This window comes from Adiantum capillus-veneris, chromosome 13 (genome assembly GCF_014529385.1).
Source record: "Adiantum capillus-veneris isolate H3 chromosome 13, ASM1452938v2, whole genome shotgun sequence".
In the NCBI taxonomy this organism is placed as follows: domain Eukaryota; kingdom Viridiplantae; phylum Streptophyta; class Polypodiopsida; order Polypodiales; family Pteridaceae; genus Adiantum; species Adiantum capillus-veneris.
The window spans coordinates 60,420,476-60,434,970 of NC_140943.1; the positions used below are offsets into that span (position 1 = coordinate 60,420,476).

The following is a 14,495-nucleotide window of genomic DNA, read 5'->3' on the forward strand; positions in this document are numbered from 1 at the left end:
GTGGAGCAGCCGTAGGTAATGCGTGTATATATAGAAGTCCCCTCTAGCTAAGACCACGATATCAACACTTTAAACTTGTTGCCGCAAGCATAATCCCAATCTAACTATTATAATGGAGAGATGCATTCCTGGAAAGAGCCACATGATGGATGGAGGCCACATCTCAATGTTGAACTAAAAAAAATCATTAAAGCAAATAATAAAAAGCGGTTAAAAAAGCCAGTCACCGTCACCTGTTGAGGAGTTATGCAATGTATTATGGTTGTGCATGTAGAGAAGGAGCAAGAGTTCTATGTAGTTGGAATCCAGATGGTTTGATCTCTCTCTCTCTCTCTCTCTCTCTCTCTATACCCATGAGGCTTAATTTCCAGGGTGAAGCACCCACAAATGCATGTACTGCAAACGGTGGGAGGAGAATAGCATGTTTGGAGGACGAAGCAAGTAAGGCTCTCTCTCTCTCTCTCTCTCTGGGCCAGTTTTTTTATTCTCTTAATACTTCTCTCCGTGGGTTGATACACTAGTCCTTTGCAAAGAGAGGGTGAACAAATTTAATCTCTCTCTCTCTCTCTCTCTCTCTCTCTCTCGCCCTGTTTTCTTATTCTCTTCTTCGTATTCTTCTCTCCCATGGGTTGATACACTAGTCCTTCGTAAAGAGAGGGCGAACAAACGTGCCTCAACTCCAACCAATCACATTTCGCAATGGAGGATCGACGTCCCTTTGCATTTTTCTTCCGCTGCCTAGTCTGAACCCACCCTAAGGCTCCCTCTCTCTCTCTCTCTCTCTCTCTGTCTCTCTCTCTCTCTCTCTCTCTCTCGCCCGGTTTTCTTATGGGAAAATTACCCCTCTAATTTGTGGAAATTCCCAAAATACCCCCCAAATTTCAAAAATTCCCAAATTACCCCCGATATTTTGTCATAAATTTCCAAAATACCCTTCAAATTTTCCAAAATTCCCAAAATACCCCTGGTTGTTAGAGTAAATTTCTCCAAAAATAAGCTTTTTTGTAGGTCTTCACAAGAAGAGTGATTGTCTATTGTACAAGATGCTAAAACTACAATTTGAGTTGGTTATGCAAGCTTTGGAGATGAATTGCTTCATTATTTTTAGACATAATTGCCGTTTTTGCGATGGTAACTAGTGACAAATTACATGTTGAGCACTCAAAAACGGATCTCAATTGTCACAAACGAACGAAGATTAGAAAATCTTGAACCATCCAACCAAAATAGTTTCAAGGGTATTTTGGGAATTTTTGAAATTTGAGGGGTATTTTGGGAATTTCCTCAAATTAGAGGGGTATTTTGGTAATTTTCCCTTTTCTTATTCTCTTCTTCGTATTCTTCTCTCCCGTAGTCCTTCGTAAAGAGCTCTCTCTCTCTCTCTCTCTCTCTCACTCAGGCGAACAAATTTAATTTTTGCTCCCGTACCCCTCTCTCTCTCTCTCTCTCATCGCTAATCAAGGAAACAACGTGTGTGTGTACAGAGAGCGTGAGAGAGTTCTGAATATCGTGCATGTGTGTGTTTTTTTTGGGGAGCATAGCATTGTGGGTTGCTTCAATTCGATATGTTGCATTATCGAAGAAAAGCATCTAGCAGCAACGTTTGTTTGGTGCTAAATTTTGCAGGGCGCACTTGTTATTTCTAGGAGAAGGTCTACAGCAATATCACCACAATGGTAACCTTCTTTCTGCCTCTCATGTAAAATGACGAACTATCAAGTTTGTCCATGTCTTGCCATCCATTTTTTGCTTAGAAGTTTGTGCATTGTGATGCTCTGTTTCAGGTTAAGAGGAAAACCGTAAGGCAGAAAATTGGCAGGAAAGAGGCAAAGAAACAACCAGAAAAGGTAGTTCATATAACAAATGTGTTATCTTGGTGTCGCAGTTAAATGCTTACAATCTTCGCTGTTTTTCAGGATGCTGAAGTTGCATCCTCCTTCAGGTATCCTAGCCATTGTTGTCTTTATTCTGCACTATACATCCTTTTGGTGAGGTCAAAACATTTGTTTTGTTACCCACGTCTTCTCCGATTGCTAGTTTCTCTGTTTTATGGCGCTTCATGAGCCATATCCTGGCTTTTTGGAATCCATCTATTACCTTTGTATGTTTCGTGGGTTGTCAACAAAAGTTTTCCAGCCTGTTGTAGTGCTGTAGATTTTCAAGTTTTGTAACTATTTATCTGATTCCCTTGTTCCTTTAGTGAAAACTTTTAAGAGAAGATTTTTGTTCGATGGTTAAGCCAAGTTTAAGTGAGTTTGGGAGGCGCTTTTGATGACCTCTTTCATTTTGGTGCAGTATTAATCATTTAAAAGCTGTACATCAATATTCACTTATAATGAGTTGGTGCTTGTAGTGAAGACATGGAACCTGGCTCTTCGCGTGTAAAGCGGAAACTTACGAAACAAATGCAGTTTTTATCAAGTAAGTCTTGAACTCTGCAGGCATAAGAGAATGCCAAGTCGAAATTTACCTCTATTTTTCTGGCTTTTCAGGGTTGCAGGAGACTCAAACTGTTCTAGGCACCAGAAAGACCATTTCAAAGGTACTTTGTCATTTCAAACGTCGATGCCCTAGTTGTTGCAAGTTTTTCAGCCCTTCTTATAGTGAGTGTAACCAGCAAGTCACTTGACAAGGCGTAAAATAGAACAACACAATGAGCAGGCTGAAAACAGCAAATACCTGAACTGAAAGAAAGAAACTGAACACATGAGATGGGAGACAATGGGGGGGGAGTGGGGTGGAGTTTCCCGCTCAGATACATTGGCTTAACATAGGGGCCCCTTGCGGTACTTCTTTTTATCAAGCTCTGAGTTGTGTGTATGATTGTCGGAGAGAGCCACTTTGCAACTGCATGAGTGAAAAAGACTCCCCTTGGCTATATATTGATAGGCCCTTGGTCTCTTGCTTTATATGGCACCCAAAAGCGACTTGTTTTAGAAATTGGCCCATCGTCGCTGGAGCTGGAACTGGAAAAAGATGAAGAAGAACTGGGATCGTCCTCAAAGTGAATACGCCCGTTGCGATTCTTGGAATAATGCGACGGGCACCACATGCCAACTCCAAAGAAGAGGCTGAGATGGACGTTTTGCACTTCAAATAAGTGAACATAGAGAAAGAGAGAGTCCACATGGGCGGAGTTTCCATTACGACTCACGAGACAACAATGGCCCCAAACAATGCGGCTCTTTTAGTATTTCTTTATATTGCTTCCAGAGGGTTGTTTGCACGTTATTGCCACATCATCAGCTGCCAACGCAATTCGTGGATTTCCATACAGCAAGCCACATCATCATCTTGATTCTTTACACAATATGTGTGTGTGTGTGTGTGTGTGTGATCTGCTTTATTTTAAGTTGGGCCCCTTGGCCAGAGTTTTGTAAGTTGGTCAGTGGTCAGGGTTTATAATCCTAACCCATTTTAATATTAGGACCACTTGGCAGGAACGTGTAAGTTAGTGAGGACTTCTTCTTCTCCTGCTTCTACTAGGGTTTAGGCCCCTTTGCCGGGATTTGCAGGTTGGCTAGGTTTAGGCTCAAGGAGTCCTAACCCTCTGGGTCTTCAGTGGCTTGACACATCAGCACTTTGTGACACTTAGATCCTCTTGCTGCAAGATCCTTGTGTCAAGGTGCAGCGTAAAAGGGTGAATTGGGTGATAATCTCATTTGCAACCGAGAGCAGCAAGCCAGTGGATCTTCGATTTATTGCGCGATCTCCTCATAGATGAACTCCTATCTTGTACCGCCCACCAAACGGGCACAGGCAGCAATCTACAAGTGCATGCATGCATGTAAACATGGAGGGGAAGTGGAGCGCTAGAGAGAGGGAGAGGTATCGCGGAGAGAGAGAGAGAGAGAGAGAGAGAGAGAGAGAGAGAGAGAGAGAGAGAGAGAGAGAGAGAGAGAGAGAGAGAGAGAGAGAGAGAGAGAGAGAGAGAGACCTGCTGCTGCCTGCCTGCGCGCGACCTGCTGCTGCCCTGCCGCGACCTGCTTCTGCCCTGCCTGCGCGCGCAACAGCAGCTGCCCTGCTGCGTGTTTACGCCCTGCTGCCACGCGCCCTGCTGCCTGTCTGCGCTCTAAAGTCGCCTGCAGCCTGCGCGTACCTTTTGCAGCTTGCGCGAACCCTAGCTGTGCGAAACGTGAATACTGCGAAACCCTAACTCCGCAAAACCCTAACTGCCCGAAACCCTAACTGCCCGAAACCCTAACTGTGCTCAGCGTGCATCTATATACTGCCTGCACGAGAGAGAGAGAGAGAGAGAGAGAGAGAGAGAGAGAGAGAGAGAGAGAGAGAGAGAGAGCCCAAGCTTCACTTCGGGTCTTGCTTTTACTGTTTGCCAGTCTGCCCATTCTTCATGGCGGCTTTGCCGGTCTCGAGTGCTACACACGGCGCTCCATCACCACTTGCCTGTCGCGTGGACTGCACTGGCGACCTATTGACACGCATTGACTCCAAAGTGCAACACTTGGCTCAGCATGCCTTGGTTGGCCGAATGATTGGACAGTCTCCACCTCGATCTTCTATACGTGATTGGTGTCAGACTACATTGGGCACTACTCAGGGACGGATCTCGGAGCTTACATTCCTTGGTAGGGACATATTCATGGTACGTCTTTCAGATCCCGCCACTGCCTTAGCTCTCCTGGCTCGCTCTCCGATACTCTCTGATCACAGGATGATATACTTGACGAGATGGTATCCGGAGTTTTCCACTGAGGAGTTTGACAGTCGACACCTTATTCCCAGATTCCCTCTGACGCTCTCCTTCCTGGATATGCCTCTCCATTTTATTGATGAGCATCTCCTTCAGATGATTGCTGCTCATTTTGGCACGGTAGTTCCAGGATCCTGCATCTTCTCTGGCCCACCTCGCATTCAGGTCTTGGTGTTTGGGGATACTTCATTACCAGATACAGTTACTGTGGCTGTGCGCGATCGGGACTACTCTCTCCGAATGGTAGTCACTGGTCGCCCAGGACAGTGCTTACGCTGTCACGAGATGGGACACTTGGCGCGAGATTGCCCCACCCGGCCACGCCATCGGCGGCAACAACAGTCGGCTCGTGGCAGTCATGCTTAGCCACGTGGTCAGCGTCAACAACCAATTCCTCCTTCTAGTACTCAAGCACCTCAGCAGCCTACAGGCGCTCCTCGAGCTCCGACCCCCCATGTTCCTCCCTCTGCTTTAGCTCCCACTGAGGCAGCATGGCAGACAGTGGGTCGTAATCATTCCTTCCGTCCTCGTCAGCAACCAACAACGCATGCAGCCCCCAGTGTTACCTTTCCTGCTCCCTCTCAAGTTTCCACCACCCCCTTACCCCCTGCTTCTCCACGCCATTCTTCTTCTTCGGCATAGGATCACTTACCTCTGCTACCAGCTGCTCCTTCATCTGCAGTTCCCCCGCCCGCTCCTTCCCCTCTTCCTGAGGTCCCTGTTCCCATGCAGATGGATCATTCACCGCTACTACCTCTCCCTTCTCCTCCTCTTCCTCTCGCCCTTACTCTCCCCCTTCCACCTTCTGGTCCTCCCCCTCCCTCAACAGCTCATACTTACGTCCCACGTAGTTTTCTCAGCTCTTGCCCTCTTTCCTGGGGCACTCATCGGGCTGAGATGTGCGGTGACTCAGAAGGGCCATTGAGGGTGCAGCTCTACCTTATGCATCACAAGACAGGTTGTGTTCCCTCTTTTATAGGCAGTCGCTCTCAGCCTACATTCCTTTTTCCTCCCGTTCCACGCTGCTCAGGAATGGTCCGAGGATCAGGTTCTACATTTTGTGCACGCACAGACTATGGCTCAGCTTCATTTATGGTTGTCTACTTCCGCTCCTAATGTTTTGTCTCCTCACTACCCTTCATGTATTGGTGCTATGGAGTGGAGTGATGTTTATGCTTGCTATTCATTGCCTATGGTCATTCATGTATCCTCAGATGTGGTGCTTCCTATGTCTATGCGCATTTGGGGTGTCAAAGCTGCAGCATCGGTAATGCAATGTAAACAAGCTGAGGTCCGCAGTTGGTGCAATGAGACACCATATCTTAGAGAGGGCTTGCGGGTTGCTTTCCTACCGCCTGAAGCTCACCCCTTGGATGGCCCAACTGCCTCCAAGAAGATGCGCAGTTAGTCAGATGCTCTACAAATTCTTTCATGCAGTCTATGAATTTACATGTAGTTTCTTGGAATGCTAATGGTTTACAGACTTCTCGGGTAAGAGGTTCCCGTAAGCTTTTACTTCGCAGAGATTTACACGCTCATGTAGTGGGCACTGTGGATATATTACTAGTACAGGAGCATAAGATTGCCGCTCCCTTTGGCAATCTCATGCCCTCGGGCGCCCGCACTTTTTGGGAGCCTGCTCTGGGCCTTTATGGACAGAGTTGCGGTGTATGCATCTCAGTGGGGCCACGTTACTTGGCCTCAGTTCAGCAGCATGGTACCCTTGTCGCTGGCAGAGCAGTCTATGTTTCTATTCGGATTCGGGAATCTATCATTGGTTTTATGTCAGTCTATGCACCCACTACTCCTCGGGAGAGGGCTACTTTTTGGTCCTCCTTGGCTGCTGTTCTACCTATTGCTGTAGACTCTTGGGTTGTTGGAGACGACTTCAACAATGTTGAGAGCGACTCTGATTGGCGAGCCATCACACCTCCAGTTCTATCATCCATTTCTCCCGATGAGCAGCCAGCTTGGGATTGATTTCTTCTAGCTATTCAAGGTGTTAACGCCTGGCACATACCCTCTTTTGGTCACCACCCTGCTACACTTCATTACTCGTGGGGGTTTCAGCGACAGCGGGGGAGATTATTAGAGCGACTTGATCGTTTTTACATTGGCCCTTGGGCAGTAGCTCTAGGTGGATTTACTACTATTTGGAGAGGGACCAGCCTCTCAGATCATTTACCCATCTCATTGTTTATCTCCTTCACCAGATCCTCTGCACAGAGACGAGGCGGCCGCATCCCTGACAGTGTTCTCACCACTCAAGTATTGTAGCAGTAGATTCGTGACTTATGGTCCACGGGTGCTTCTTATTGTGGTCCCCCTGGAGAATTTCTTGCTCATTGCATTACTCAGTCTAGTATTTACTGCCGTGATTAGACTGCTATTATTCATTGTTAGTTGAGAGTACGCGAGTCTGATCTTCACATTCCTCTTGGTTCCACTCAGCGCTTGCTTGAGGAGTGGCCTCAGGATGCTTATCTCGCTGCTAGACAGACAGAGCTCACAGAGGAGATTCGTCGCGTACAGGAGGCTAGGTCTGAGTTCACTCATCATGCTTCAGTATCTCATTGGATAGCTAAAGCTGATCGAATGAATAAAGACTTCTTCACTGCGCATAAAGAGCGCCCTCTTGGCACCACCCTTCGGACTTTGTGCGATGCTCGGGGGACACTACATATGCATCTTGATGTTATTCTTGATATGTCTGCAGATTATTTTGAGACATTGTTCACTACTGATGTATGCACTACTGAGGTTTTACTTGCCCGTGAGCAGATCTGGCATCACACTCGACACCGTTGTACAGACACTATGGCAGAGATCTTGTTGGCACCCTTCACACTTGCAGAGCTCCATGCTGCTATAGAGAGTCTTGATCCATCCTCCTGTCCAGGAGAGGATGGCCTCACTAGAACTTTCTTTTTGACATATTGGGATGTATTGCATATACCACTGCTTCGCGGTTGTCAGGACATCTTTGCATCAGGATATATGCATCCGGATCTTTGTTCAGGTCTCATATCTCTTATTCCGAGGGGGGGTGACACCACTCAACTACAACAGTGGAGACCTATTACCCTACTCCCTTCGGTCTATAAGATATTAGCGTTACTGATCAGCCATCGCTTGCGACCGTTCTTACCAGAGATTATTCATACTTCTCAGACAGGCTTTGTCATGGATCGATGCATCCTGGACAATATCTTCACTTTTTATGAGGCAGTAGAGTGGGCCAGATCATCTTTTGAACCTCTCGCTTTTTTCATTCTTGACTTCAAGAAAGCATACGATCGTGTTGAGTGGGACTTTCTCGAAGGATCATTAGCCAGGATGGGTTTCCCTTCGAGATGGATCTCAGGCATTTCCGCTCTCTTCAGGACTGCCAGCAGTGCTATTACTATTGGTGGCCGTGTCAGTCGCAGTTTTGAGCTTTCTCGATCTGTCCGTCAGGGATGTCCTTTAGCAGCATATCTGTATCTGTTTGTAGGAGAGACTATGTCCGACTTTCTTCGTGCTCAGAGTCATGCATTTTGTGGCTTGACAATGCCAGTACCTACAGCTCCGGACCTTATCGATCAGGAGTTTGCTGATGACACTATGCTAATGTTGCGCTATTTGCTAGCTGCTCTGGATGCCATGCGGGAGGCCCTAGAGGTTTTTTGCATTGCCAGTGGTGCACGCATTAACTTGCATAAATCCTATGGGTTACTGGTTGGCAGTGATGACATACCTACTTGGGGGGTAGCTGATGGTTTCACATGGCTGCAGCCGGGTCAGACATGCAAATATCTGGGCTTTCATGTTGGATTTGATGTTTCCTCACAGCAGCAGTTTGCACCCGTACTACAGTCTATTCGCAGGAAGCTATGCCATTGGTCTTCACGTCATCTGTCGTTGGCTGGCCGTGCATTGGTCGCCAACCAGGTCATTCTGGCTACAGTATGGTATACGGCCTCTTGTTGGATGCTACATGCTGGTGTGATAGCTCAGCTCTGCCGACTAGTGCGGAACTTTTTATGGAGTGGCACAGATGGGACTACTGATACTCGTGCTCGAGTTCGCTGGTCCACGATTATTCGTCCTAGGTCAGAGGGAGGCCTTGGCATTATTGATCCAGAGTTACAGAGTCGCGCCCTTCTTACCAAGCTTATTGTTCGGGGTCTTTTTCTCGGCCAAGAACCTTGGAAGATGCTTCTTCAGGTCGCTCTTTGCACAGTGACTCCACGCCTCGGCACTAGAGATGGTCATACTTGGCATACAGGGTATCGTTTTCTCTTTACGGATGCCCCCTTGTCCACCACCACCCTCTCACCCTTCATCCGATCGCTCCTTCAGATTTGGGTTTCCATGCGACGGGCTATCATACGCTCACCTCCCTCATGTTGTGAGGAGATTGAGCGCCAGCCTCTTATTTGGAATGCTGTAGTTCTTGATTCTTCGGTTAATCCACCCCGTCAGCTTGGAGAGAGGACTCACATTGATTGGGCTGCTTGGGACACTGGCCTTGCTGCCTCTATGCGGTTGTTTCATGAGACACGTATGCTGGATGCAGATTTTGTGGCAGAACATTATGACATTGGTCGTGGTGTGACAGACAGACTGCTTGAGATTGATTCCGTCGTTCCTTCACAGTGGGATGCAGTCATGCGAGGCACGGTTCAGATGCCTCCCCATTGTGGCTGGGAAGGCCTCTTTGCTCAGAGTACTCTCTTATTGGTTCGTTTAGACACCATGCTGTTCACAGTTGATACTGACTACTCAGGGGATTCATGCTAGATTGACATATGATGCCACCTCTCCGCACCTTGTCTCCCCCGGGGCTCCATGGGAGGCCATACGAGTAGTTGGCTCCCGCGGGAAGCGTCGTTGTGTTGACCCCCGTTTCGCGTCCGCTGATGCTGCACTGTGGCGGCTTTGGGTGTGGGAGGGTCGTGCCCTATCTCAGCTTTATTTGGACCCAGGAGAGTGGCATTGGCCTCACTCTGATCCCACCGGTGCACCTGTATCATTCTTTGAGTACACTGTCAGGATTGGAAGGTTAGCATTGATGAGACAGCAACCAGAGCAGCCCACTCGTATGCGTTTTTGGTTACATTCAGGTCTCTCCCATGCCTATCTACAACAGTTTTGGTCCGCCATCTGGGATTTACATGCGGCTCGTCGTATTTCTTTTTTCATGTGGATGATTGCACATGTAGGACTTCCAGTTGGGACTTGGCTAGCTACTATGGGTCATGATCCGTTATGTACTCGCTGTCCTTTGCGCCTACTTGAGTCACCTGCACACTGTCTTTGGTCATGCTCAACTTCCCATGTAGTGTGGCTTGCAGTTTGCTCTTTACTTAGCAGAGCGGGTGTTCAGCATGGATTTCTCACTTGGTGATCTGTCTCATGGTTGATGCCGATGCCCGGCCCGCATCTTTTCTACGAGGGCTCAGACATAGATCCAGCCTTTATGCTTACCTCGACTGGTTATCGCCGAGGGACTTTGGCTATGCTACCACAGATTGCCTGGCAGGGGGATTCTGAGACACGTGATGAAGTTTTTTCAGTCATCACTAGTATTACACTATGGAATGTTTGGAGAGCTCGTTGTCTTCACATTCTAAGTGCGACTCCACAGCTCCTTCAGGATACCCTCACTGCCATTTGGCTGGACATCATTCACACCCTGATTTGGCAGTGGGATTCTTCCTCGGGTACATCTCGAGCAGCCGAGGCTCGTCGATTTGCCTTCCTTCGGCGTTGGGCCCGATCCCCACTCTTCTTCACACTTACAGGTGGCCAGATTACGTGGCATTATGCCCCTCCTCGGTGGTTTCTCCTCCACTCATCACACCGACCACCATGAGATTGTTCTAGTCGAGTTGTCACTATAGTGGCTCTCATCCTTACATTCAGCTTGTACACCCCACGTTAGGCTATTTTGGCATCCGCTGGGGATTATATTGTACTCAGTAATATACAACCCTTACTTTTTCCAAAAAAAAAAGAGGGAGAGGTATCGCTAGCAAAACACTGGAGAGAGAGAGATCGATGGTGCAATCAAAATGCAAGAGAGAGAGGCTGCACACATAAACGCTAGAGAGAGTGCTTGAAACGTTGAAAGCTTTGCTCACTGATACAACATGCCATATGTACACGGAGGAACCTACATAAATAGGGCAATAGGCAAATTGCCCTACCCAGCATAAAAACCCCACGATCCTAATAAATGGCCAAAATGCTAATAAATGTGTAAGCTCACCGAAAGTGACCTACAACACACATTTAGTAGCACAAATGCAGAACAATGGAGACTCTGACCCCTGGTAACCCTAGGAACAGGGGTCTCGTCTCATGCCTACCTACGGAGTGAGCAGTGCATCGCGGAGAAAAGGTACGTCTATTTCAAAGACGGCCGGGCACAACTACAAAACAGCCCTCTCTCGCTAATCTACTCCTGGGAGATACTGGAGCCACCAATGGATAGGGATTTTTGACCTAAATAGCTGGCATAGTCCTTCGACTTGTGCTCCTTCCAAGAATGCTTTTGAGATAGTTTTTGCTTTTTTGTTGTGACGTCTTGCGGCTATTTTTCTTAAACCTCTAGAATCAAACGATTTTGTAGATACTTCAAATATTTTGGGTCCTTTGAGTATCTGAGAAGTCGCCTAGCTCAAGTGTCTACTTGTAGTTGTCTCTTGAAATTCTAGTGCGGGCTTGCCCTGATCATCTTCCGAATCATTAAAAGAGAGCTTGTAGTTGATAGAATCTCTGTTGGTCTTGTCTGTGTCTCCACTGGAGTTGGGATTTTTGTCACTCGCTTGGACACTCCAAGCGAGAAATCAATAGCAACATATGAAAAAAATCTACAAATAAGCGAACTTGAATAGAGCAATAAAGAGGAAAGGAGAGTTGACATGGAACGACGAATTTTCGTTCCCAGATGCACTGGCCCCAAAAACTGGTGCCCCTTCTGGTATTTCTTTATTATTGCTTCGCAAAGGTACAACTTCGCAAGGGTCTAGCTCACCGAGACTTTGCGGCGAGATGCTCTCTGAAGACTGCCCCAAGAGCTCTCATAAACAGTACAAGGGATTTCCAAGAGCAGAGCCCCAAAAGCTCTTCACCAAAAAGTACTCAATCTCATACAGAACTGCTCCCAAAACTGGCGAAAAACTTGGCACAATATGCCAACTTTTCAACCTAACGCAAAACGCGGAAATCCGTACAGCTTGCCATGTTAGCATGTCAGTGCGATATACGGAAATCTGCTCGAGCCCTTGAGACTTGTGCCTTTGTCTTTTGAGAGTTTTATGCGTCACGTGCACATCTAATCATATGTGCATGTCGACAAGCTGTAACTCTTATTTCTCGAGTTTAGGACAACCTAGGAAGTGTTCTAGCACCCTTGTGAGCTTGTGTCACGTGAACATGGCTCTATGTGCCACGTGGACATGCTTCATCGACTTTCAGAGCCAGTTTTTCACTTCTTTCTATATAGGAGCGTTGGAGAGGGGGAATGGGGGAACACACCCGGCACAAACACAAGGGCCTCTATAGCTCAGGGTATCCATAACACCCCTATCGTCTTGGAAAACACCTTCAAAACACGCTTCTCATTAGCAGACCACCGCCTCCTCAGTTTCCACTGCTCACACACTCCATAAATCCACCACACAAAGCGCCACGATCTGTCTACTCCCTTACACGCACAAAGCCGCTCAATCTCGCTCACACAAAACACCGTCGGTCCGGGGGGGCACACACATCCACACTACCGGCATCGAGGCGAAACACTAGAGCAAGAGAAAGAGAAGGAGGGAAGGGGAAACGACGCGAGAGCAAACACAATGGAGGCTTCATCACGCCTCAAACACTCTTTACAACTCATTTACATCAAACGGTGCACCCACATGGTCGCCGGGCAAGAAAACGTGCACTTGGGGCTTTGCAGGCACACACCTCTGCGCACAAAAAAACCAACCCAAGGACTCACACACACTCTATCTTGGCTCTCTGCAGGCTCACCGGCTCAAGGCCCTGGCAAGAAGCCTACTCTGGCAAAAAGCATGGAAAATGGCTCGAAAATGGTTTATATAGGGGTGCCCCTTTCAATTTGGGCATCTAGGCTCTGATTGGTCCACTTTGCATTCACATTTGGTAACTTTGGGAGGAGGTAGCTGCCTGTGGCTCTCTTTGCACTTCAGGGGGGTGCATTAGCAACATCGCTAATGCCCCTTGGTATTTTTTATTTTTATTTTTTTCCTCTACTCTTCACCCTTTGGAAGGCCTCCTCTTTCACTTTCTCTTTGATCTTCCCTTGGACTATTTTTGTCCGGCTCCCACCAGCCCTCTTCTCTCTCTTTTTCTCTCTCCTCCTTCTCCCTTTTGGTCCCGGCCTCCCTCTTTGCACTTTACTTTTACTTGCCCTTGCTTGGCCGACCTTGAAACGGGCCCTGGTCTTTGCCTTGTACACCTGGCGGTCCTCCTAGGGCTCTCTCTCCCCCTTCTTTTCACCCATGGGACTGCCTCTTATTTATGCCGGGGAGGGGGGCATTAGCGATGTCGCTATTGCCCTCCCCCCTTAACTCCAAAAGATGGGGCCTCCAATGGCCGCGGGAACGGGCGCCTAACGGCCCGTCATGTCACCACAGTCGCGAGCTGCCGAATCACCACAGGTGGCGCGCGCCACTGGCGCTGCCCCATGCTGGTCAAAACGCCGTCGGTTCTCCCTCATGCGCCACTGCTCCACCAGGCCTGCCAACCACATCGCCCATCGGGCTTGCGCCATAGCCAACCACCACGAGAGGGGTGCCCCCCCCTCCCTTCTTCTCCTTATGCTTCAAATGGGTGGTCTCTCCTGACCCATATACCCCTCACTCCCTTTAATGGACTGCGCATGTGGGTTTTACTCAGTGCCACGTGGCACGCGCATAGGACTCCTTACACAAGGCGGCACCATGTGCCAATAGAAAAGAACAGACTAAACAGACTTTTAGCACTTCAATCACAACTGAACTGAAAGAGAGAGAGAGGACACGTGACACGGAGTGGCGGAATTCCACCCCAGAGAGTATTGGCCCCAACCCTTTCGGTATTTCTTTATATTGCATCATCAAAGTACAAGCCGGTACTCCAGACTCTGCACCTTCTCGAGGAAGCATGCCAGAGAATGAGCCCTAGCCTCATATTTAAAGGCCCTTGGCCTAAAAAGCAGTTTACATGAAAAGCTTTCAAACTCAAAAGCTTTTGGTCCAAAAAGCAATGCCAAAAGCTGCCAGCGTAAATCACGGAAATCTGTACAGCCTGCCACATCATCATGCCAGCGCAATTTTCGGAAATCAGCCACGTTGTTGCAGTTTTAGGGTTAGGGTTTCCAGAATTAGGGTTAGGGTTTCAGCAGTTAGGGTTTTTGGAATTAGGGTTTCAGCAGTTAGGGTTTCTGGCTAAAATTAGAGTTAGGGTTTCAGCAGTTAGGGTTTCTGGCTAAAATTAGAGTTAGGGTGTTTTGGTACAAGCCGGTACTCCAGACTCTGCACCTTCTCGAGGAAGCATGCCAGAGAATGAGCCCTAGCCTCATATTTAAAGGCCCTTGGCCTAAAAAGCAGTTTACATGAAAAGCTTTCAAACTCAAAAGCTTCTGGTCCAAAAAGCAATGCCAAAAGCTGCCAGCGTAAATCACGGAAATCTGTACAGCCTACCACATCATCATGCCAGCGCAATTTTCGGAAATCAGCCACGCTGTTGCAGTTTTAGGGTTAGGGTTTCCAGAATTAGGGTTAGGGTTTCAGCA

General features: G+C 47.9%; 1 protein-coding gene across 4 annotated transcripts in view; it reads left to right on the top strand.

Moving 5' to 3' along the window:
* Positions 1-1,352: 1,352 nt before the first annotated feature.
* Positions 1,353-14,495, top strand: part of LOC147444104 (ribosome biogenesis protein) — a 51,159-nt gene continuing 38,016 nt past the window's right edge. Inside the window, exons 1-6 of one of the 4 annotated variants that reach the window (XM_086526834.1) lie at positions 1,353-1,424; positions 1,627-1,676; positions 1,785-1,847; positions 1,917-1,942; positions 2,354-2,421; positions 2,493-2,542. In XM_086526834.1, the coding sequence (XP_086382960.1) occupies positions 1,674-1,676; positions 1,785-1,847; positions 1,917-1,942; positions 2,354-2,421; positions 2,493-2,542 (210 nt within the window). In that variant the 5' untranslated portion in view covers positions 1,353-1,424; positions 1,627-1,673. Of the gene's footprint in view, positions 1,677-1,784; positions 1,848-1,916; positions 1,943-2,353; positions 2,422-2,492; positions 2,543-14,495 lie in introns of all 4 variants that reach the window. The other 3 variants (XM_086526833.1, XM_086526835.1, XM_086526832.1) reach the window with 3 other exon arrangements.